The sequence below is a fragment of the Hippocampus bargibanti genome, linkage group LG11, assembly GCF_051943395.1.
Source record: "Hippocampus bargibanti isolate YZ-2025 linkage group LG11, ASM5194339v1, whole genome shotgun sequence".
In the NCBI taxonomy this organism is placed as follows: domain Eukaryota; kingdom Metazoa; phylum Chordata; class Actinopteri; order Syngnathiformes; family Syngnathidae; genus Hippocampus; species Hippocampus bargibanti.
In genome coordinates, this window is record NC_142744.1 from 18,468,832 (window position 1) to 18,491,569 (window position 22,738).

General features: G+C 40.8%; 1 protein-coding gene across 5 annotated transcripts in view; it reads right to left on the reverse strand.

Moving 5' to 3' along the window:
• Nucleotides 1–21,080, reverse strand: part of mylk4a (myosin light chain kinase family, member 4a) — a 42,715-nt gene extending 21,635 nt beyond the window's left edge. For 3 of the 5 annotated variants that reach the window (XR_016116427.1, XM_089008163.1, XM_089008162.1), the window contains exons 1-14: nucleotides 20,256–21,080; nucleotides 17,132–17,239; nucleotides 14,419–14,503; nucleotides 13,858–14,266; nucleotides 8,756–9,066; nucleotides 7,236–7,341; nucleotides 6,693–6,786; nucleotides 6,292–6,401; nucleotides 3,486–3,627; nucleotides 2,625–2,695; nucleotides 2,423–2,551; nucleotides 958–1,110; nucleotides 810–888; nucleotides 676–730 (exon numbers count right to left, since the gene is read on the reverse strand). Coding sequence is in view for 3 of the 5 variants with exons in the window: in XM_089008163.1 (XP_088864289.1) it covers nucleotides 677–730; nucleotides 810–888; nucleotides 958–1,110; nucleotides 2,423–2,551; nucleotides 2,625–2,695; nucleotides 3,486–3,627; nucleotides 6,292–6,401; nucleotides 6,693–6,786; nucleotides 7,236–7,341; nucleotides 8,756–9,066; nucleotides 13,858–14,266; nucleotides 14,419–14,503; nucleotides 17,132–17,239; nucleotides 20,256–20,741 (2,337 nt within the window). In the remaining 2 variants the exon portion in view is untranslated. Of the gene's footprint in view, nucleotides 1–675; nucleotides 731–809; nucleotides 889–957; nucleotides 1,111–2,422; nucleotides 2,552–2,624; nucleotides 2,696–3,485; nucleotides 3,628–6,291; nucleotides 6,402–6,692; nucleotides 6,787–7,235; nucleotides 7,342–8,755; nucleotides 9,067–13,857; nucleotides 14,267–14,418; nucleotides 14,504–17,131; nucleotides 17,240–20,255 lie in introns of those variants that run through there. The other 2 variants (XM_089008164.1, XR_016116428.1) reach the window with 2 other exon arrangements.
• Nucleotides 21,081–22,738: the final 1,658 nt, after the last annotated feature.

A 22,738-nucleotide genomic window follows, 5' to 3' on the forward strand; every position in this document is an offset into this window, starting at 1 on the left:
ATATATATATATATATATATATTCACACACACATCTGAAGCCAGTGGCAAGACAGAGTCAAGACGGCTGGGGATGGTCAGGATGCAGTGGATGACCACAGTGCTCTACGTGTCTCACTGTGTCCTACTTGCGCTCCACAACGCTTTGCTGGGCCCACCTTCATGCCCGTTGAAACTGCTGAGTCCAGGCTTTACATGCGTAGGTAGACAGGCCCAACAATAACCGACTGTCTATGTTGCATGCTCACTTAGACAGATATATATTCCGTCCACCGCAGGCTATCTGTATCGCTCCAGAGAAAAATGGATCACTGAATGACTGTCACGGACCTTCTGGAAATAGCCCTTGGAATCGATAATAAAGATGTGGAATATAAATGAGTGCAAAGTTTTTTTTCCAATCATAATAATAATAATAAAAAATATGTTGTGTTTGGGAGCCTTTCACTGAGCGTGTTGCTTGTTCTGTAGCCACAAAGGGACATATGTCTTCTTGTGCCGGGCCCAAGCCCGGATAAATACAGAGGGTTGTGTCAGGAAGGGCATCCGACGTAAAAGCTTGGCCAAAACAAACATGCGGATCAAACCTCTAAAGTTGGAGGACACTGATTTACTGTGGCGACCCCTTGAAGGGAAAAGCCGAAAGGAAAAGAAGAAGACAGGCTATCTGACTTACCTCAACTGTCCGTGGCGGGCACGCATGATGACCGACGAGATTGGCACATGGTTTTCTGAAAGAAATAGTTAATGTTATCACGTAAACAGCACTAAGTTCTGTGTCATTGCAAATAAAATTACTGCTGACACTACCTTGGTATGAAGTTTGTGATGAAGGCCCGCATCAGACAGCCAGGGATGTCTCAGAGCCTCGGACGCTCCCATCCTCCAACTGAAAAATAATAAACATATAAATTAAGGTTTCGGAGGGAAAATGATATCCCACTGAAGATGAGTGTACCTTTTATTGACAACAAGTAGCCGGGTGATGAAGTCTTTGGCCTCTTCAGACGACTCCACAAACTCTGGTTCCTCAAAGTTCCACTGGCAAGCCAAGATGTTGTTGAGCGTCTCGTTGTTGTCGTCGCCCAGGAAAGGACAGAGGCCGCTCAGACTAAGCGAGGGGGGGCAAACACAGGCATGCATGTTTATTTTTATTATTGCGTATAGTTACATGTCAGTCAGCCCGTGTTCGGTTTCCAGCTGACATGGGGCCAGAGGCGGCATCCACATTGGACAGGCTGGGAGCCAATTGTAGGGCACAAAATAACAAAACAAAAAACATTTACGCTCTCATGTGGTCTTTCTTTCATTAAGAAAACATGATTTTGGAATGTGACAGCAATCTGGGATACCTGGAAAAAATATGGAGAGCTAACAAATGGCCTGCAAAGATTCAACACAGGAACTTTTTGACTGTGAAGCTGAGGAAGAAATGGTCACCACAATTCCATGGTGCTCCCGAAAATGTTTATAAAAGATTTGATCATGATTTCATGTGTTTTTAACTCATTCACTGCCAGGCGTGAAATAATGCATCCACTCCGGTGCCAGGGTTTTTATCATTTTCACTGAAATTCCAGGACCCACAGAAAATTGTGTTTTACTACATAAACATTTAATGCAGCGTAAGAAACCTTCAATTTGCTTCTTTCATCAGAAAAAGAGTTAATTCCCGAATTATATAGGTCCGGAGTTAAATGAGGTACAAGTGGGTGCTGCTGTGCAAAAGGCAGACCAGTGCTTAATCGGCACAAAACAAAAAAAGAAAACCCAAACAAATTTGGGAATGGGGCTCCACGTTATATTTTCAATTCCCGAATAAATTCCGGAATGGCTGTGAATTAGTTAAATATATTAAATAAATAAATACAGAAATAAATACATAAATACATTAATAAATACATAAATAAAACTAATTGAATTTAATTAATAGTAGTTTAGGTAGCAGGTATGGTTATTTTTCTGTTCTTATCAGAGCACATATTTATTGCAGTCAGAATCAGTGAAGCAAACTAATTTGTGGTCTCAAGCCTACGTGCATCCCACCCTTTTTTTAAATTACAGTGATGCCTCGCCCCTTCGCGTTTCACTTACCGCGGTTTCAGTGCATCACAGATTATTTTTTTGTCAGGGAATAAAACGTTCAGAATTATAAAAAATGCTAAATGACTAAGAGGTTTTGTATATGGCCGTAGCTTGATTGGTTCCCAGCACTGATGTCGACCAATGACAGCACGATATCTCATGGTTTACAGCCATGTGGATTGTCTGTGCATCTTATCACGTGGGCTATTATATAACTCTCCTTTGCGGATTTTCATCTATCGCGGGTTCTCCTGGTCCCCCAAACGAAAAACGAGGGATTACTGTAAATGACGTTAAGGCTCGGTAGGGTGTTGTTGTGACATGTAATGTATACTCACAGCATGTATGTGATGACACCAAGGCTCCACATGTCTGTGTTAAATGAGACAAAGTCATAGTTGATCACTTCAGGGGCCAGAAATTCCGGTGTTCCAAAATTGACTCGCAGCTTCTCCCTGGGTTTGTATCTATTTTAGAAAAGAACCGTAGCAGTGATGTGAACAAAAAGGTCAAGATTAGCAAAGCAAAAGGGACACTTACATCCTAGCGAGACCAAAGTCGATGATCTTGATTTTATTAGTGACCCTGCTTACGCAAAGGATGTTTTCCGGCTGCAATTAAATAAAAATCCACCTTAATGTATACTTAAAGGGCAACCGACGTTACTTTTTTGTTTTTTAACTGACATCAGAAAAAAACGTTTTATAGCATCTAAAATACCCAAAACACGCGGTATGATATTTTTATTCAAATGCAAAACACCAATAAAAATGACTTAAAGTGTCCAAAGTCAGCAAAAAAAATTTATCTGCGAATTGGGCATTTTTGGAAAGTCCCGCCCCCAGTTCGTGACATCACGCCAAGACATCTTGCATTGCTGGAGAATAAAAACAATGGATTCATTAAATAATTTATTCCGTGTCATTTTGAGGCAAACAGGCGGGGGTAATGTCTCACACAAAAAGAGGCAAGAAAATGGCCACCGAGCTGTGAGGAATGAATCAGCCCGTTTCCACAGGCTGATAAATTCTTTTTATGGAGCTTGGACTCCATCTGCTGGTGGCTTTTGGATGTAACATCAAGGTTTTCAGATAAACAGTACTGCAAAATACATTGACGTGATGAAGGACTGCTACAATGTGTCTTTTTGTCGGTCAGGGGGGGGGGGGGTCCTTTCATGACGTAACGTGAGGACTCGTCAACAACTCAAAAACAAGACTTCCTGAATGTTCAGTGCCAGTCTTAAAACGTAAAATCTAGCTATATGCGGTGGAATCTTATTAAAATACGCCCAGTAGAAGTCATTTGAAGCCATTTTACAAATGATGGACACAACTTATCCGGAGACGTCGGTTGTCCTTTAATTCATCAAATAAGAAACTTTGTGTGCATTCAAGTTACCTTCAAATCCAAATGGAGAATATACATTTTGTGCATATGCTCCAGGCCCTCACAGATCTGCCTGATGAACACCACAGCATCCAACTCCAGTAATGTGTAGTTTTCATCAATTATCCTGTCAAACAACTCGCCTCCACCCACGCTAGCAAAAGCATGGTAGAAAAACAAACAATCAAACAACAAATCAGTCAATAAATCTGTAAAAAAATCTGAAGTCTTTAAAAGAAATATACATGCCAGACAATAAAATGCGAACCATTCATCGGTGGAAAAAAAATCAAGTAGCCAGATTGCATTTTGTCAAAAAAAAAGTGCAATGATGATGCACAAAATCTTCGGACGAAAGTTCTATGCACTGATGTAACCAAAGTGATGGCAAGCCTAAGGTATGACGAAACAAAATAATGCATTTATGATCGCAACATGTGAGGTCAATTGTGATGGTAATGTCATGTCTTGGGCTAGGCTTCTTTTGGAACGCGCTCACTATAAAACTTTGTCTGCCGATTTACTGAAAAATGCGTCCAAACTAATCAGAAGAAGCATCATCATTCAAGAAGACCCAAAAACACATTCTTTAACACAACAAAGAATTTCATCATCGGTGGAGAAACTGTGAGCTCTTAGACTGGCCACATCAGTCACTGGCCCTCAACCCAATAAAGCCTATGTTTTACATCTTTCAGAGAGTCCCCCGGGAAACAAACTACAAGTGATAAGGGCTGCAGTATAGGCCTGGAAGAGCATTTCTTATTACAACACTCAAATGCTCGCGAGGCTGATGCAGTTATTGTAAGTAAAGGTTATACTATAACTGTTCTCAGTTCATGTAATCGTTACTCCAATACTTTGGAACATACACTTCTGTCTCATAAACATCAAAAGAAAATTATTGACCTGGCCGTTGCAAAGCTTTTCGAAAGCAGTGTACGTATTTGGTAGCAGAATTCATCCAGTGGCGGTCCGTGCATTTCACACCTAGGCCTTCAGTGAAGTCCTACTTAGTCCGACTTGAACAAATATCCCTCGTAATACCATAATTTATGACACAACGGCTGGAGATATCATTTACAAAAGCACACACACGCAGTACTGGGCGTGGCATCACCTTAATCGTCTACAACACAGGATATTTTCCGGAGCAATTACACATCAATAAATCTGCATCAGCAATTAGAACTTGTCACTATACATGATACTGCAAACACTTAAAAATAAAAGGAAATTTAAAATCATTTGTCCACAAAGTTTTATTGACGACAAGATGGCGCCGCGAATGGCAGCCTCGGTCACACGCTCCCTAGTATTGTTCCGCTACCGATCCATGCGCACCAAATCCAGCAGACATTTAAACAGCTTCTTCCCCCAAGCCATTAACTCTTTGAACTATTTTAACAGTAGCCAAAATGGAACTGTATAGTGCCACTTAGCAGTTTTTTTGACGACGATATTAGTGCAGCGTGTTCTACCGGAAACAAATTCCTTGTGTGTTCTATGTACTTGGCAATAAAGATGATTCTGATTCTGATTCTGATTAAGTCCACCAAGAATATGCAATCTTTAACAAGATTTTACGCTAAATTACAAAATGTCAGTTTAATATAAGAAAAACAACAAGACGTTCACAAAACGAACTATTTGTTGAAAATAAAAGTAAACAAATCTTTTACATTTGTTCTTGAGAATAGGCTAACCTACATGCGACAGCGAGTTGTCCTCTCCTTCAGCCATTATGGGTTAAAAAAGCGAGTAGATATACTTGATTTTTCTGCTAAAGTTTCCAGGTCTGATCTGTTGTAGCTTGGTTGATTTGCATAGCGCTGCCTCCGCTGAGGGCTGAGGTAAAGTGAGTATCCAATCACAGGACGCGCATGTCATGTTCAACGTGAGGCCCTCTAGCTGGCCTTACTGTGCCAACTCGTGATCTGATTGGCTATCGCAACTGTATATCAACTACATGTGCCCGTTCATGTACAGCGCACAGACGCCCTCACTGTTGATTCTGAAGGCGTCGGTCAGATTTCATACAGCCTGGCGACACAAACTAGCTTAATTCTGATTGGATTAAAAACTCTGACCTAAAACTACAACACTGAAAGGAGCATAACCAAATGGGTATAATTTAACATCAAGAAAACAGTATGTAGAATAATTATATATATATATATATATATATATATATATATATATATATATATATATATATATATATATATATATATATATATATATATATATATATATATATATTCAGTGGTGGGCCGTCAGGGCCAGCAAGGCCTTCTCTGCTGGCCTAACATAATCACACATCATTATCATAATTATAATAAAAGTCAGTTTCATTTAAAAAGTATTTTTTCTAAATACAGTAAAGTCTCGTTATATCGATATCGGATATATCGATAGTCCCGGTTATATCGATACTATTTCTATGCACGCACGGAGAAAATTACATGCAAACAGGGTCGGATATATCGATAGTCCCGGTTATATCGATATTTTTTCGGACTCCCTTGAATATCGATATCACAAGACTTTACTGTATTTAGAAAAAATACTTTTTAAATGAAACTGACTTTTATTATAATTATGATAATGATGTGTGATTATGTTAGGCCAGCAGAGAAAGGCCTTGCTGGCCCTGACGGCCCACCACTGAATTCATCATATAGTGATGCATATGCAATGGCCCACTTGAGTTACTAAACAGTTCCCACAAGGTTCAGGAGATCAACTCTTAAACACCAAAGGATTAAAGGTAATCTCTACTATCGTCAGCAGAGAATGTGGAAAAGATAGAACGTACTATTCAAGTACGAGGATGATGTCATTCCTGGACTCATATGCTGCGTATAGTTGAATCAGGTTGGCGTGGTCCAGATTGTTCATAATCTGGATCTCATTTTTCACCAGCTCCTGGAAAGATATCAACACAGGGGTCAGATGCAACAAATTGAGCGGAAAGGACGACAACATTATCCATTCACATACACGGTGATTTCATATAATACAACATCAGCCCTCACAGCAGCGTCATCTCTTCAGGGGTAAAGTATTTCACCCCTCGACAGTTATGATCCCTTCAGTGTCTCCGGTTCTATATGAGCACGTGCTCAAGACTGTAAATGAGCTTTTGGCTTCTTATATCGCATGCTCGAGTAGCCGTCTAGGGATCAAGCAAAGGACTCCATCATGATATGCATCTACCTTTTCTTTCTGGGACTTGGCCTTGATGACTTTGGCTGCCAACGTCAGACCGGATGAGTTTTCAACACATTTGTGCACTTGTCCAAAACGACCCCTTTAGAGAATGTCAGAAAAGATAGGGAGACAACTTACATTGGAAATTGGGGCGCTAAACACCATTTTGCTTTCACCGAGCAACCACTTGTTGATGGCTTTCCTCGTGTGTAAATAAAAAGAATTGATCTCGATGCAAAACTAACAAGCCTAATCTGTTATTTCATTACAGCGGACCTTTGTGGTGACTCCGCTTTGAAGATGTGGATTTACACTTAGTGATTAGCAAGCAGCTGGCACCAGAGATAGAGTTTCACATACCGTTCAGTCCGGCAATAAAAATAGACTCCAGAGTTATGAAGCGGAAAGGGTGGGGGTGGGGGTGGGGAGGGGATTATACAAGTCTTCCTTGTGGAGAGGAAAAGTACGAATCCTTTCACTGACCCACAAGCATGCCATCTTCATTCTTTTTGTTTGAAATGCATACTAGTTTTGAAGAGCGTTTCTCACCCGCCCAGGACCTCCTGCCAATTAATGGTGTAGAAGTTGCTGATCTGGTTGGGCTTGGCCGACACGATTCGGTGATTAAATGGCGCTGCCGGGGGAGGAGTGGTGTCTAAAGGGATTGAAGACAGATATCGGTGCTGAAAACATTTCGTCATCATTGACTGCCATTGTTGAGCAGTTACAATACTATATCCTTGGCTATATTTGAAGATTTTTGTCACATCCTACCGTGTTAATTTCCTTCACTTTTGTCGACTGAGTCCCTTTCTTTGGATTAATGTCTGTCACAGGAAATTCAGAATTTATGGTGAAGCCTTTGTCCCAAAAAATGTGTTTTCTTGTTATCAAAAATCTACCTCTTCAATTTTATTGTTTTCATTTTTATTTTATAATTTCTATTTGGTCCCTCTGCAGGTCAGTGATGACAGAGGATGCACTTCATGAGAATGCTGAAGATCCATGACTGTGCCACAGGAGGTGCTCTGACAGTTCTACACGGCAGTCATTGAGTCAATCCTGTGTTCTTCCATCACGGTTTGGTTTGGGGCAAAATACGACTTCAACAGACAGTTAGGACGGCGGAAAAAAATCATTGGCACCGCCCTTCCCACTCTCGAGGACTTGCACACTGCAGGAGCCAAGACAAGGGCAGGGAAAATCCTACTGGACCCTCCGCACCCTGCCCACAACTTTTTCCAGCTACGTCCTTCAGGCAGACGCTACCGATCCATGCGCACCAAATCCACCAGACATTGAAGCTGCTTCTTCCTCCTAGCCATTAACTCTCTCAACTTTAACCAATAAAACTGTATAGTGCCTCTTTACATTTTTACACAACGATGTGGAACAGCATCCTGTTATAATCATGGCAGCTCCAGCTCTGTACTCACTTGAACCACTGTTACTGACCTATATAATCTCCAGCACCAGCCACTTTGAAGCGCTCAAGGACATCTGCACAATTGCACACTTGTTTTACTACAAATACAGCGATTGATCACTTTAAAATGGTTCACTGATTTTCTGCACCACCTGTACAACTGTTATCGGATTTTATCCTACCACTGATCACTTTAGCTGAGCTTTATACCTTGCACATGTTACGAGTGTAGTGTGTTCAACCAAAGACAAATTCCTTGTGTGTTCTACACACTTGGCCAATAAAGATGATTCTGATTCTGATCCTGATTCTGATTCTGATTCTGATTCTGATTCTGATTCTGATTCTGATTCTGATCCAGCCAAGTGGGGGAGTTCGAGGAACTTGGGGTCTTGTTCACGAATAAGGGGGAAATGGGAATGGCAGATGCAGAGGCTAATAATTGCAACCCATTCCATGAAAGAAATATCTGAGTTGTGAAAAGACAGCATGAGGGCAAAGGTATAGGGAGGTATAGACAAACATGAAGGGAAAGTCAAAGTAAACATTTGCAGCAATAACTGTTTGCCTGCACCTCATCCAAGTATGTCTTGCACCCACTTCCTAAAAATCATCAATTGTGAACTAAAAAGTGATGACTTACCAATAAAGTATTGCTGTTCATCCCCAGGCTCCTTTTGTTCCGCGGGCTTGGCTTTGCTATCTTTCTTCTCCCGCTCCAATCTCTCTTTCAGATCAAATTGGAACTCAACGCCGTCAGCTCGGAAGACGGCCCTGTCTTCCTGATACTTCTTGTCCTGCTTAATCGCCTTGTCTTTCTTGTTATCGTCCTCCTCCTCCCCTTCTAGGACCTCAGTGTATTCCTCCACCACCTCCAGTTCTTCAGTCTCAAAGGAGCCGCTGGCAACAACCTCCGTTTGGGTGTACAGGAGGGTGGCTTCAGAATCATCGGTGCTGCAACAGTGCACAGTGTGAGTGACTTACTGTCACTTAACTGACCAGTGACGTGCAGTCAGGGGAGGCAGGTGAGGCTGTGCCTCACCTGTCATCATGGAAATGTCAAATGACAAAATAAACAGTTATATTTATTCAGTGATTTGTACTTTCACGTTCTTTTCCATTTAACTTCACAATTTTTGGATTTTTTTTTTCAAAATCGCTGAATTTTCACATTTACCGTTCAATTACTAAGTAGAGACGAGCGGTGAGGCACCAGCTGGCTGAGCCTCACCATGGATTGCGCAATGACTATGATAACTGTGATGGCTTGCTCTGCAGTGAGACGGCATTGCTGTCCCTTTGCATATCGCTATTAAAGTGGTCAAAGCCTTTAGTGTATGAACTACATTTCTACACTTTAGCTGGTGTATATAATGTAGTTACTGTACATTAAAATACTGTACTACAGTGTTTATTTTATTTTATTTTTATCAAAACTGTGTGCATAGGTGAGGCACACAGTTCTCCTGCCTCATGACAGGGGGCGCTGGTGGTTACAGATTCTTCTTGCGACTCCTCGGCTGCAGAATAATATAATTAGTGACAGTAAGCTACAGTAAAGTTAGCAAGATAAGTGCAACCGTCCAGTCATTTTTTCGTGTTGCTTGGCCTTATTTTCAGAATGATGGATTACATATCGGAATTGAAAGAATTTTGTAAACTGGACTTTCAATCGAAGCAGGAGATAAAAATAAATGAAGACCAACACCGGACTGTATAGCTAACAAATGGTGAGGGATGAATGTAAATCTCCTGGACTGAAAACATACAGTCGGAACAGGACTGATCAAAGACGACTTTCTTCACTGGCAGTGATCTCCATTGAGACAGAGAGACTTGGACTTCATTTATAAGTAAAGGTAACACAATAACGTTTTTTTAATTCTTTTTTTTTTCTATGCTACAGTTTGTATACAGTATATAAAGAATGCTGACATGACAAAACACGATAACTTTTGCCAATCAAATGGTGAATAAGCTACTCTGTGGAGTTCATATGTTTGTAAATCTGACTGTGATGGCGTCAGTGCCTCGCCAGCCATGAACCTCACCACACGTCACTGTAACTGACTTAACATACTGCATGAAGTAAATGTACAGTACTGTTATTTTACAATTCCAGTAATATTGTAATATGATTATAAATGTCGTAACTACTTTGTAGTTGTGTAATTAAACCAGGGGTGTCAAATTAATTTTTGTTTCAGGCCTCTATGGAGTTACGTCTTCCCTCAGAGGGCCGTTCTATGACGGTTGAAACAACACACTTTTAATTGTCTCATCGCATTACATCCAAGTTGCAACTGGGTTCCGTTCTGACAAAACGGTCATAAGTCAAACGGCCGTAAATCGAAAAGCATTCAAAATGGCTGACGCGAGGATCACGTGATCATAACAAATGACGACACGCTGGCATCTCCTATACGAAAGGATAGTACACAATGTGAATCTGTTGTTAACATTTTCTATTGGATACTATGATATACCAAAATGTTGAGTTCATTTATAAATCTTATAACATTTAGTGTCATTTTAATCATTTTATAGTTTGTATTATCGATCTTTATTGTTTCGGCACACACACTTTCTGCTGACCCAAATAGGCACGGCTTCCCACGCATGCGAGCTGTCCAAAAATTACTCTCCCTGCTAATGGAGAAGCCAGAAGAGGTCACCGCACCGACCGTTAGCCCGACGCGGCGATCCCACCCGCTCCGCCTCAGCGTCGGTGGACATCCCTGCCTTTCCCCCGATTGCTGTGCGAGTCAGATGCTGTCATGCTGGAGAAAATTGCCGTACACGTTTGTTAAGAAAGTTATTTTGGATCGTCATTTTGTGCAATGCTGCTCCGGCAAATAAACATCCTACTTGTTCCATATTGTCACGTTCGGATTGACAGCTGGGGGCGGGGCCACGCCTCCCCGCTTCCACCACATAAACAATAAGCGTTGTGACATCAGTACGAAGCGTCATCCTTGACCGGGGTAGATACACCTGGACTTTCTATATCTTCGTCCGAACTTGTCGCGTTGCTGGCTGTGGCGGTGGCAGCCGTAGAAAAAAAAGTTTGGCGGTCGTGGTCGTAAGTACGGGTGGTCGTAACTCGCGCCGGCCGTAAATCGGATGTGACCTGTATACCTGTATAATTTGTAAGAAATTATGAGGCTATTCGTTTTGAAAGTCAGTCTATACTATACTATACTATACTATACTATACTATACTATACTATACTATACTATACTATACTATACTATACTATACTATACTATACTATACTATAATAGTTCACTATAATAACTATAGTTACTATAGTTCAATTATAATAGTTCAATTACTATAATAGTTCAATTATTCTTTAAAGGACAACTGACACCCCAGACAAATTGCGTCCATAATTTGTAAAATCACTTTAAATGACTTCTACTGACCACATTTTACAAAGAGTCCACCCCATATAGCTATATTTTACGTTTGAAAACTCGGGCTGAATATTCATGAAGTCTTGTTTTCGAGTTGATGACGATGCCGGAGTGACGTCACTGAGGGTACACCCCTGATCGAGAAAGCGACACACAGTGCATTTTGGGTACTTTTTTTCATCTGAAAACACCAACCAACACCACCAAAACAAAATTAGAAGGAAAAATACATTAATAAAGTGATGGTGAATCGTTGCGTGGCAGCAAATTGCAGTAACACGCAATAAGGAGGTGTAAGTTTACACAAATTCCCAGCAGACAAACTAGCCATTTCCAACAGAACAGAGGAGTATAGCGCCAGCAGAGGAGCTCCCCAGAGTGTGCGAATCCCCGCTTGAAGAACCGCCGTCATCCACTCAGCCTTACAATTGGTAGAAAGTTGCTTCCAGTGGTACAATCGTCACAATAGTGGAGCAAACCTATCGGACAAACATTCAGCTGCTGGAATGAGGAGCTAACCGGAGTTAGCGATGGATAACCGCTGTCATTCATACGTAAGTTCGTAACTCTTCATCTTGAAAGTTGAAACAATGTTTTGCATGCGAAACCATTAAACAATCTGCATTAATGTTGACATCTTGTAGCCTATTATTTGTGATGCATGTCCTTATATGCCGCATATCACTGAAGTTGATGCTATATTGCTTATTCACGGAGGTTCATATATGCTTCATTGTTGTGTCCTTCACCAGTTTCCTCGCTTTGCTTACATGGCTCGAATTGATACGGAAGGACATCTTTAATCGATCGCAAAATCTTATGCTTTCCTCTTCAGAACTATTTGAATCATATTCATAACTGGATGAGTAACAAGAAATAATCTTTTTCCGAAACTGAACTCTCTGAAGCCAATGTTTTGATTCTGGAGCAAGGCAGTTTGTGAAAGAGTATCCTGACGAAATGTCACAAACTGGGGGCGGGACTTTCTGAATCTCTCCAGTTTTGAGCTCATTAGTGGCAGTTTTGGGCAATTTTAAGTCAATTTTGGTGGGGTAATTTGCCATACAAACATCTCTAAACATTGCTCTGTAATCTTTGTTTACATTTTGGACTTCCTGATAAGTCATATCCTGCCTTCCTTTACATGATGTTGCATTTACATTACGTCATATGCTATCGCGTCACACACTGTGCGCCGCATAAATACTCCCGCAGTCTCGCTCTCTCAGGCTCTCTTCGCTCTGCCTTCCTCCTTCGCTGACCTCCCACAATGTCTCCGCTGTCTTCAAGATTAAACCAACTTTCTGTTCTTCACCTGGCTTCATGATGATTTACCATCATCTGCCGTCAACGCCCGTAAAAGCAATGAATCAGGGACGAACTATCAAAATAATCCAACATTTGGTGCCGAAAAACTCCGGGTCCTAGCTGATGGCTTCGGGAGGGGGGGTGTGTGGGCCCTGTGTCTTTCGAGAGTGTTCGAGTGGGCAGCCCCTCCCTTCTGGTGTGCGTCTCTCAGGAATGCTTCACGGGTGAGTGCCGCTAGCATGCAGCTATGTTGGGTGAATGCATTGTGGGATTCTTCTGGCCAAAAAACTAATTCTATTTACGGTCAATCTGCGTATCTCTGGCTTGTAATCGAATTTTGATCGGGTCAAGGCGGATCATTTTAATTCGAGCCGATGTACGATGGTTTTGTAGGGGATTCTTCAGAAGGGAATGAGGTTCTGGAAGTTCGGGCACGAGGACTGGGAAAAGAAATAAAAAAATTGGAAAATTTATTTTGACCCAGGGGATTATGTATTCTTTTTTTGTTTAATTGCAGCTGCAATAGATCGTGGATTACAGTAACATTAATGCTTTCACCAACATGAGCGCGTTTGGCGTTTGACTGAAAATATCAGCCTGCGTGTTTTGAGTATTTTAGATGCTATGAAACGTTTTTCTGATGTCAGTTAGGAAACAAAAAATGGCGTCGGTTGTCCTATAAGTGAGTGTAAACAGCACAACAAAATTATTTAAAAATCTTGTTTTTTATTTATTATATATGAGAATTTGACATTTCGAGGCACATTTTTGCAAGGACCGTGCCAGTTGAAACCCGTGATTTGCTTTCGGAGGCTACATAAATTTGTGGTCGGCCCGACCTGCTTTGAGTTTCACCCCTGTGAATTAAACATATTTTATTACCTTGGTGCGGTGTAATGCAATTATTGCTTTGTTTTATGTAGTTATTCCTTTGTTCAATGCACTTGAATTAGACTCCTCTAACACATAAAGTTAAATTAGGTTGGATGGTGGAAATTGGCATAAAACATTCACTACCTTGGATCAGTTTGTTCTGTTGGATTGTCAGACTCGGTCATTTCTGATTCTTCTACTTTGAGTTCATCCGCCTCTTCCACCACTTCTTCCACCACTTGTTCCACCTCATACTCCTTCCCTGCTTTCTCCTCCTCTTCCTCGAGGATGATCTCCTCCACTACCTCCTCCACTTCAATCACCTCTGTAATGTCCACATCTTCGTCAAGATCTTTTTCCTCATCCTCTTCAGCACCCAGCCTCGCCTTTAAATAGCTTGTGGAATGTTCCCGCAGTGCGCCACTGCTTGTTGGCACGTCAGCTTCCAGATTCAAAAACACAGCGCTAAACTGATGAGTCGACTTCTCTGCATTCTCCCTGTTGAGTTTCTGCACCTCTTCCCGAAGCAGTGCCTGTTTCTTCAGTGAGACATCTACAAAAAAAATACAACAACAACAACAACAACAAAGAGACTACAATATGCATTTTCATTTTCATTTCATTTTCATTTGAGCAACATAGCACTTTCCAATAAACTGAATAGATTTATATTTTAGGGATAGATGGCAAGGAGTCTTATACTACCTGCAGTGTCGGGGGGTTTCATCGTCTTTTGGGCTTTGGGGGTCAAACCAGACCTCTCTGCACCATCATTACTGTGGTCGTTGAACTGTGAAAGTACAAGTTTTTAAAAATCAATCTCCCAAATCGGTAGTGATGTGTTAGAATGCATTTAATTTGAAGAAATTCACAAAATTACGACACACAATAAAGCATTTCATTTTGTCAAAAGATGAGGTGAAAAGGTGAGGTAAAAAGGCTGATCCCTGCTCCAAGGCTGGCGAGACAGAGATATAAAGATGGTAAGGACCTGCAGCAGGTTCGGGTGATTAAGGATAGAGATGGCAATGTATTAACAGGTGCCAGTAGTGTGATGGCAAAATGGAAAGAGTACTTTGAAGAATTGATGAATGAGGAAAATGAGAAGGAACAAAGAGTAGAAGACGTGACTGTTGTGGACCAAGACGTAGCAAACATTAGCAAGGATGAAGTGCGGAGGGCACTGAAGAGGAGGACGTAAGAGGGGAAAGGCACTTGGGCCTGATGATTTACCCATCAAGGTATGGAAGTGTCTTGGAGAGGTGGCGGTGGTGTTCCTGACTGGGTTATTCAACAAGATATTAGATGGTGAACAGATGCCTGAAGAATGGAGACGAAGTGTACTCGTGCCCATTTTTAAGAACAAAGGATATGTGCAGAGTTGTACTAACTACAGAGGAATAAAGTTGGTGAGCCATACAATGAAATTTTGAGAAAGAGTAGTTGAAGCTAGACTAAGAGGAGAAGTGAACATTTGTGAGCAGCAGTATGGCTTCATGCCAAAAAAGAGTACGACAGATACAGTGTTTGCTTTAAGAATGCTGATAGATAAGTACAGAGAAGGTCAGAAGGAATTGCATTGTGTCTTTGTAAATCTGTAGAAAGCGTACGACAGGGTGCCCAGAGAAGAGCTGTGGTATTGCATGATGAAGTCTGGAGTAACAGAAAAGTATGTCAGAGCGGTGCAAGACATGTATCATGACTGTAGGACAGTTGTGAGGTGTGCTGTCGGTATGACTGAGGAATTCAAGGTGGAGGTGGGACTCCACCAGGGGTCAGCTCTGAGCCCCTTCTTATTTGCTATGGTAATGGACAGGCTGACAGACAATGTTAGACGAGAATCTCCTTGGACCATGATGTTTTCAGATGACATTGTGATCTGTAGCGAGAACAGGGAACAGGTGGCGGAGAATCTAGAGGTGTGGAAAGGAGAGGAATGAAGATCAGTCGCAGCAAGACGGAATATATGTGTGTGAATGAGAGAGATCCAAGTGCAAGAGTGATGCTACAGGGAGAAGAGATAAAGAAGGTGGAGGATTTTAAGTACTTGGGGTCAAGTTTCCAGAGCAATGGAGAGTGTAGAAAAGAGGTGAAGAAGCGTGTCCAGGCAGGCTGTCGCAGCTGGAGAAAAATGTCAGGTGTGATGTGTGATAGAAGGGTTTCAGCTCGGATGAAAGGAAAAGTGTATAAAACAGTGGTGAGACCACCCATGATGTTTGGACTGGAGACAGTGCCACTGAAGAAAAGACAGGAAGCGGAGCTGGAGGTAGCAGAGCTGAAGATGTTGAGGTTTTCTTTGGGAGTGACCAGGTTGGATAGGATCAGGAATGAGTACATTAGAGGGACAACTCTAGAGGCTTTGCAGAGAAAGTCAGAGAGGCCAGACTCAGATGGTATGGACATGTCCAGAGGAGAGAGAAAGAATATATCGGGAGAAGGATGCTGAATCTTGAACTGCCAGGCAGGAGACCGATATGAAGACCGAAGAGAAGGTAGCTGGTGTGAGAGAAGAGGATGCACAAAACCGGTCTAGATGGAGGACATTTATTCGCTGTGGCGACCCCTGAAGGGAAAAGCCGAAAGGAAAAGAAGAAGAAGATTTTGTCAAAAGGTGACTGTGTGATGCTGCATAATCCAATGCGCCTAATCTAAAGAGACTAACTCTCTTTACAATAACTGTTGAGTTATTTGCCTGATCGCGTTCCTATACCATCTCGCGGTGAGTATTATCAGGAAAACAATTGCAACCTGAGTAACCGCTAAAACAGTCAGACAACAACGATATCTTGTATATATAGTATATATATATATATAAATATATATATATATATATATATATATATATATATATATATATATATATATATATATATATATATATATATAGTATATATATATATATAAATATATATACACACACATGCTATTTTCCAGCATATAATGTGCACCAGAGTATAAGGCGCACAATAAATGCTGTATTTCCAAACTTTTTCCATAGATGAGGCGCAATAGACTTGTTTTCCTTTCGTTTTCCAAATATATAAAACGTTTTCCAAATATATAAATGTATTCCAAATACAGTATAAGGTACACCACATTATACGACACTTCAAGAGAGGCTGGGGTTACACATGACTTCTTCTCTAGGGGGAAATGGATATTACTTTACATATTAGGCACATCAGCGTATAAGGTGCAGGGTCATCTTTTGAAGAAAATGAAGGCTTTTGGGTGTGCCTTACATGGCGGAAAATACAGTACATATAGGAAAGTTTTAAAATAGGCCTTGTAATCCATAGTGCTTTATAGCGCGGAAAATATGGTGCATTTATGTGATAAACAAAAAGATGCAAAAAATAAGAATGCAGATTCTGCCTAATATAGTGGCACTGTGCTTCTTGAACATCAGTAGACCTACAAAGGTTCCATATTTTCGAGTGGTGAAGTAACGCTTCGGTCCGCGGAGCTTTGTCCTGTGAGATGACAGTTGAGTAGCAGGCTCACAAACAGCGTTAGAGGTAGTTTTCTAGTAAAAAAAGACAAGATGGCAGCGCTTAGCAGGGTTACAATGCATGAGCGTAAATAAAGGCAGATGAGTGTCATGTAATGTTCACAGAAACACAAATGAATTCAACTGTAAACTGTTCAATGAAAGGAGAAATTGTTTAAAGTTTGAACCATAATCCTGTTTAATCTGTTGCAGATAATGCATAATGCATAAAACATGATCCATAATACAATACAGAGGATGGTGCCAGGATGATGACGTAAATTAAATTTTTGCATACAATACAGTATGTCAGAAATGTGTCTGGACATTACTTGGTCATACCCAACCAAATGAAAAACATCTCTATAAATGGACCCCCAGTAAACTCTTGTGTCCCTGGATTGAAGGGATGTCGGCAGAGTAATACTCATCTTACTTCATGGGGCCAAAGAACTTTTGGGTTTATGCCAGCACCTTGTAACATATCTGACTGGAATATTTTAGTTTCATGAACTATAAGTGTCAAAAACAAAAAAGAACACCAAGTTCCTGAAACGTTAGGCTGACTACTCAGTGTCCACTCTTCTAGCAATCCCTTTAACTAGAATTGCTCAATTTGTATTTTTCTGGCCTTTCACCGAATGACTTGGTGGAATAATGAAAAGCCCCATTACATGTCTCGGTTTTCCACGAGTACGATTCCTCGCACATTCCCAGAGGTGTCAAATTCATGTCCAGAAAATCAAAACCTCGCCAGTTTGACTTGAGGTGATTGGTGCCACAAGCCAGTGGAGTCAGACCACCTGTGGCTCAATGAGAACTATTGCCAAGTTTTTCCTTTCTGGATCTGGGTTTGACGCCTGTGCACATTCGAGAAATATGCATTTAGAATGACTGAAGATTCTAAATTGTCCGCAACGCGGAAGGTAACTTAGTGTTCCCTGTGATCAATCCAAGCTGATGTGTCATTGTTGGAAGTTATATTTGATAAACAAAGGCACTGATGTGAAGCTGGACTCTCTCAGTAGTCAACGACAACAAGTGGATGTGATGATGTTAGAGAAGTAATTATGGAAACACATGGATCATTGCGGTAGCACAAAAATAAGCAACAATTTCCTTTGTTTTTCAGGTAACACTCATGCGTGCGCTGTTGGTACGACAGCATGCATTTGACTATTCATGGCAGATGGATTGATGGCAGCGGTCCAGCGAATTTATAGCTTATCGCTTGTTGCACTCAGCCATAGAATGCAAAGCGTTGGAAGTCTCACCCAGAGTGGAAAATATTACAAGTGATGGTCGGCCACGGTCCAAATGGCGCAGCTGAGGAAACTCACTGATCATTGAGCGGTCAGGTTAGCATGGAATAAAAAGCTGCCTTGAACCCACGGGAGGGTTCTCACATTTGGTGAGGTAAACATAACGCACAAGATATTTCCGGTGCCGTGTTTCCCCCCGGTGACAGACACACTTGCTTCAGATCGAATCACGGACCGGGAGATGTAAGAATAACAGAAATTACTTGACAGAAATTTAGGAATGTCACACCTGTGATTGAACACAAGGACACACTTGAAGGGACAACAGAAATTCCCTGAAACACGGTAGCAATGCACTTGCACCAAATCTATTGACTTGTCACCTTGGATATATGACGTGCCTTCAGCATGTTGATATAGTCTACATCAGGGATGTCAAACTCATTTTTTGCCGCGGGCTATATGTGACGGGTGTCACAACAGTGAACAACTCCATTACATATATTATAATGATTGTTTCCTCTTGAAGGGCATTACAAATTTGGAGAAACCATAAGAATGTTCCATCTCCTCCACATACAGTTTTACATACAGAATACACAACAAATTAATGAATAACTAATTGCAAATCTGAAGTCAAGAATAATGACTAATAAGAATAATGTCATGTTCATACAACAAATGTACAATTTGGTTCGGACTTTAGCAAGTATAATCCTTGACCTGCTCAATTTTCATTCGCAGGCCCAATAAAATAATGTGGCAGGCCAGATGTTGCCCCTGGGCCTTGCCTTGCACACGTGTGGTCTACATGCTTCATTTAAGATGTGGCCACAAATGAATAAAAAGTTGGCCAGTATTTTTTAGAAGATCCGTCAGGGATACTAGTGGATCATCAATAAAACCAATAACCCTAAAGGCTAGCATCGGGTGGGAACGAGGTAGCTCCAAAATAAGTAATTTTAACTAATAGACTGTATAATAATTTGGAACAATGACAAACCCATTCAGGCTGTCCCACACCGAGTGCCTGAAGACGGCTGGGATAGGCTCCAGCACCCCCACCACCCTAATGAGAATTAAGCGGTCTAGAAAATGGATGGATGGACACTTGTGTGGACAGAACAATCGTGTAGATTTGTGATTAAATATTTAATTAAACAAAGTGCGACAGAGGTTCATGTTTGACACCAGCACCTGTACCAACTTGTATCCAATTCCAGATAAGTCTCTTGTGTACCCGCTTGACAAAATATAAGAGAGCAACTTTAGTACACCATTTTGTTTAACATTGATATGCAATGTACGTTGGTACTCCTATCATTTTTTCTGGTGTGGAACTTTCAAGGAACACCAAAGACAAGAAAAAGACAGTCCAAAGTTTGTCAAAACAAGAACAAGAGCATTTTGGACTCATGACACTGCTGACATTGGACTTCCTAACTAACCAGCTGATTTCCGTCATTTCACACCGCACATACTCTGGCCTGGATCAAAAAACAATCATTTTTAAAGAGGGCCGTCACATTCTCCCCCTGGTCTTGGAGTCGCTTCTTGTGCCACACTTGGCATCTTGGCAACTCCTCTTACTCCAGTCAGGTCAATCCCTGCTCCAAGTGTGGAGTGTACTTGGAGCAGGGATGACAAGCTATGTCATATGTAAACTCAGAGTGTTGCTGCTATAATCCATTTCACATAACTTTTTTAAGATGAGACAAAATCAGCAAAAAACATTAGAAGTGATACTTGGCAACCAACAAATTAGGCGGTGATATATGGGTATTTCTCACCTTGTCTGACTTTTTCATTGTGTCTGATGATTTTGTTGAGACTTGCTTTCCTTTGTTTCCCTTGTAGTCACCAGGACCTTTGAACATGAGCTCCATCACCCTAGAGCTCTTGATTGTCTCTCCGATGAAACTGATCACCTGTTGCATGCTGAGGACCAGTTTCTCCATTCCTTCCAGCTTCTGAGCTTGAATCTCAGACCTATGATTGACCGCCAACATGATGTTGCTCATTTCCTGGTATATATCTTTGACATCTCGTCCCTGCGACTGTTTGACTTCTCCACATGTGACTTGGCTCTTGACATAGTCCTCTTCCTTTTCAATACCACTGGACTTGGCATCAAGCCGGACAAGTACCTTCTCTTGAAGGTTAATGAGCTTGTCCATCTTGCCACTCAAAGACTCGATTCGATTTTGGATAAGGTCAAAACTGCTGCTTTCGCCCATCCGCTTACCCAGACCAGTTGTCTTCATAAAGGAAGTCATGGTTCTTGCAGTGCAAAACAAAAATCACGTCAAGACACCAGCTTGAGACAACTGAGGAATCGGTGACGTCCGTGAAACAGACGGAAATACTTTTGTAACGATTGGAGCCAGCGCTACCCTTCAGTACTCCAACCGGGTGTGCAAACTTGTCAATCAACACACTGGGAAAAAAGGACTCAATAGTTGGAAAGGACCTGTCACAACCAATCTCGACTGCAAAATTTCAGTGAAGAACCAAAAAATAAACATGCAAGAAACCATCCAGTGAAGCTGTAGTTCTCTCGTGCAATATTCCTGGTGCCTGCTCCTGCCTACACTAAGGAGATTGCAGTGAGCCCACAGACCTAAATGTAAATGGATAGACTACGTCAGCATGGTCAAGTTTTTGGGGAGGGGGCTTGGCCTTCCTCAGCCTATGAGACATTTGAGAGCCTTTAAGTGCTAAGCTTACCAGCACCACTTGCCTGGCTGGTGTCAAAAATTGTACACACTACTTGAGTGACACAGAAAAATGAGAAAGCTTATTTGCAAATGAAAGGACAAAGACACCAAATTAATCTCACTTTTTGAGGAACTAAAGATCTGCTAGACATGTGTCACAATAGAAATCTACTGTGTTTAAAATGTTTTCAAGATTGTGTTTTATTCATGTCATTGTGATGAAAATTAAATCTAATGATTCCAACTTTGCTCAACAGTAAGCAAGTAAATTACCTTTATGGTTCTACTAGCAACTTAGCTCTCCAGTCAGCATGTTAGTTTGTGAACAAGCAACAACATTATTTAACCATTTGCTAATTTAATATGTATCAATCAAATAATTAGTATGTGAGCAAGTAAACGTAATTGTTGGGTGGTCGTACTCGGATAAGGCTGTCAAACTCATTTTTTTTGCTGCGGGCTACATTGTAGTGATGGTTTCCTCTTGGGGCTGTTTTGAATTTGGGGAAGCCATTAGAATGTTTATTCCTCTCCATATATGACATATATAGCGCACAACAAATTAATATATATATATATATATATATATATATATATATATATATATATATATATATATATATATATATATATATATATATATATATATATATATATATATATATATATATATATATATATATATATATATATATATATTTAATTTGAAGTCAAAAACAGTAAGTTATTGTAGTTTACATGAGACAATTTGAAATTTTGGTTCATGCAAGCATCATGGAATTTCACAGGTTTGATTTGCTCTTGCGGGCCAAATAAAATGACGTGATGGGCTAGATTGGGCTCTGCGGCCTTGATTTTGACATGTGTAATAGGAATTTAGCTGAAGTCATTATAAAGTTTGTTAGTTATCATACTCGCACAAATATTTAGCCATTTATCTTATTAAAAACTATGTAATCATTCAATGACATTAAATTTGATCAAATTAGCAAGAATCTCAGAGGGTTAGTTTGTTAGTTGGCTGGTTTGTTAAATGGATTGGATTGGATTTGCCTTTATTAGTCTCGCAGTGGAGATGGTAGTGCCATCAAAGCAAAGTCGTTGGTAAACACTGTAACAAAGCAAAGCATGTCAAAAATTGACTATGCACAGATTAAACATCAGCAGAATTTGCTGCCAATTTATTTTACGTGACTTAGCTCAACTGGGTCAACGGTAAAAAAAAAATACAGATACTTAGAAGCTCATTGTAGGCCACAGGGGTCAAAGTCAAGGCCCGGGAGCCAAAACCGGCCCGCCACATGTTATATTGTGTACTGTATGTAATACTTTCCACACATTAAAAATGCCTTCTTGCACTTTTGTGAAGAGACCCCTGACTGTATCTACTGCAAGACGATTCTTATACATCCTTAAAGGTCCTACAGTACATTAAGATAACTGGCCTGTCTGAAAAAAAGAAGGCTGACTAAAAGTTATAGTGACCAAGTTCACTGATAAACACAGCCACTCATAACCACCGGGAAAGAGAGAGCGCTTTTTAAATGTCCATGAGT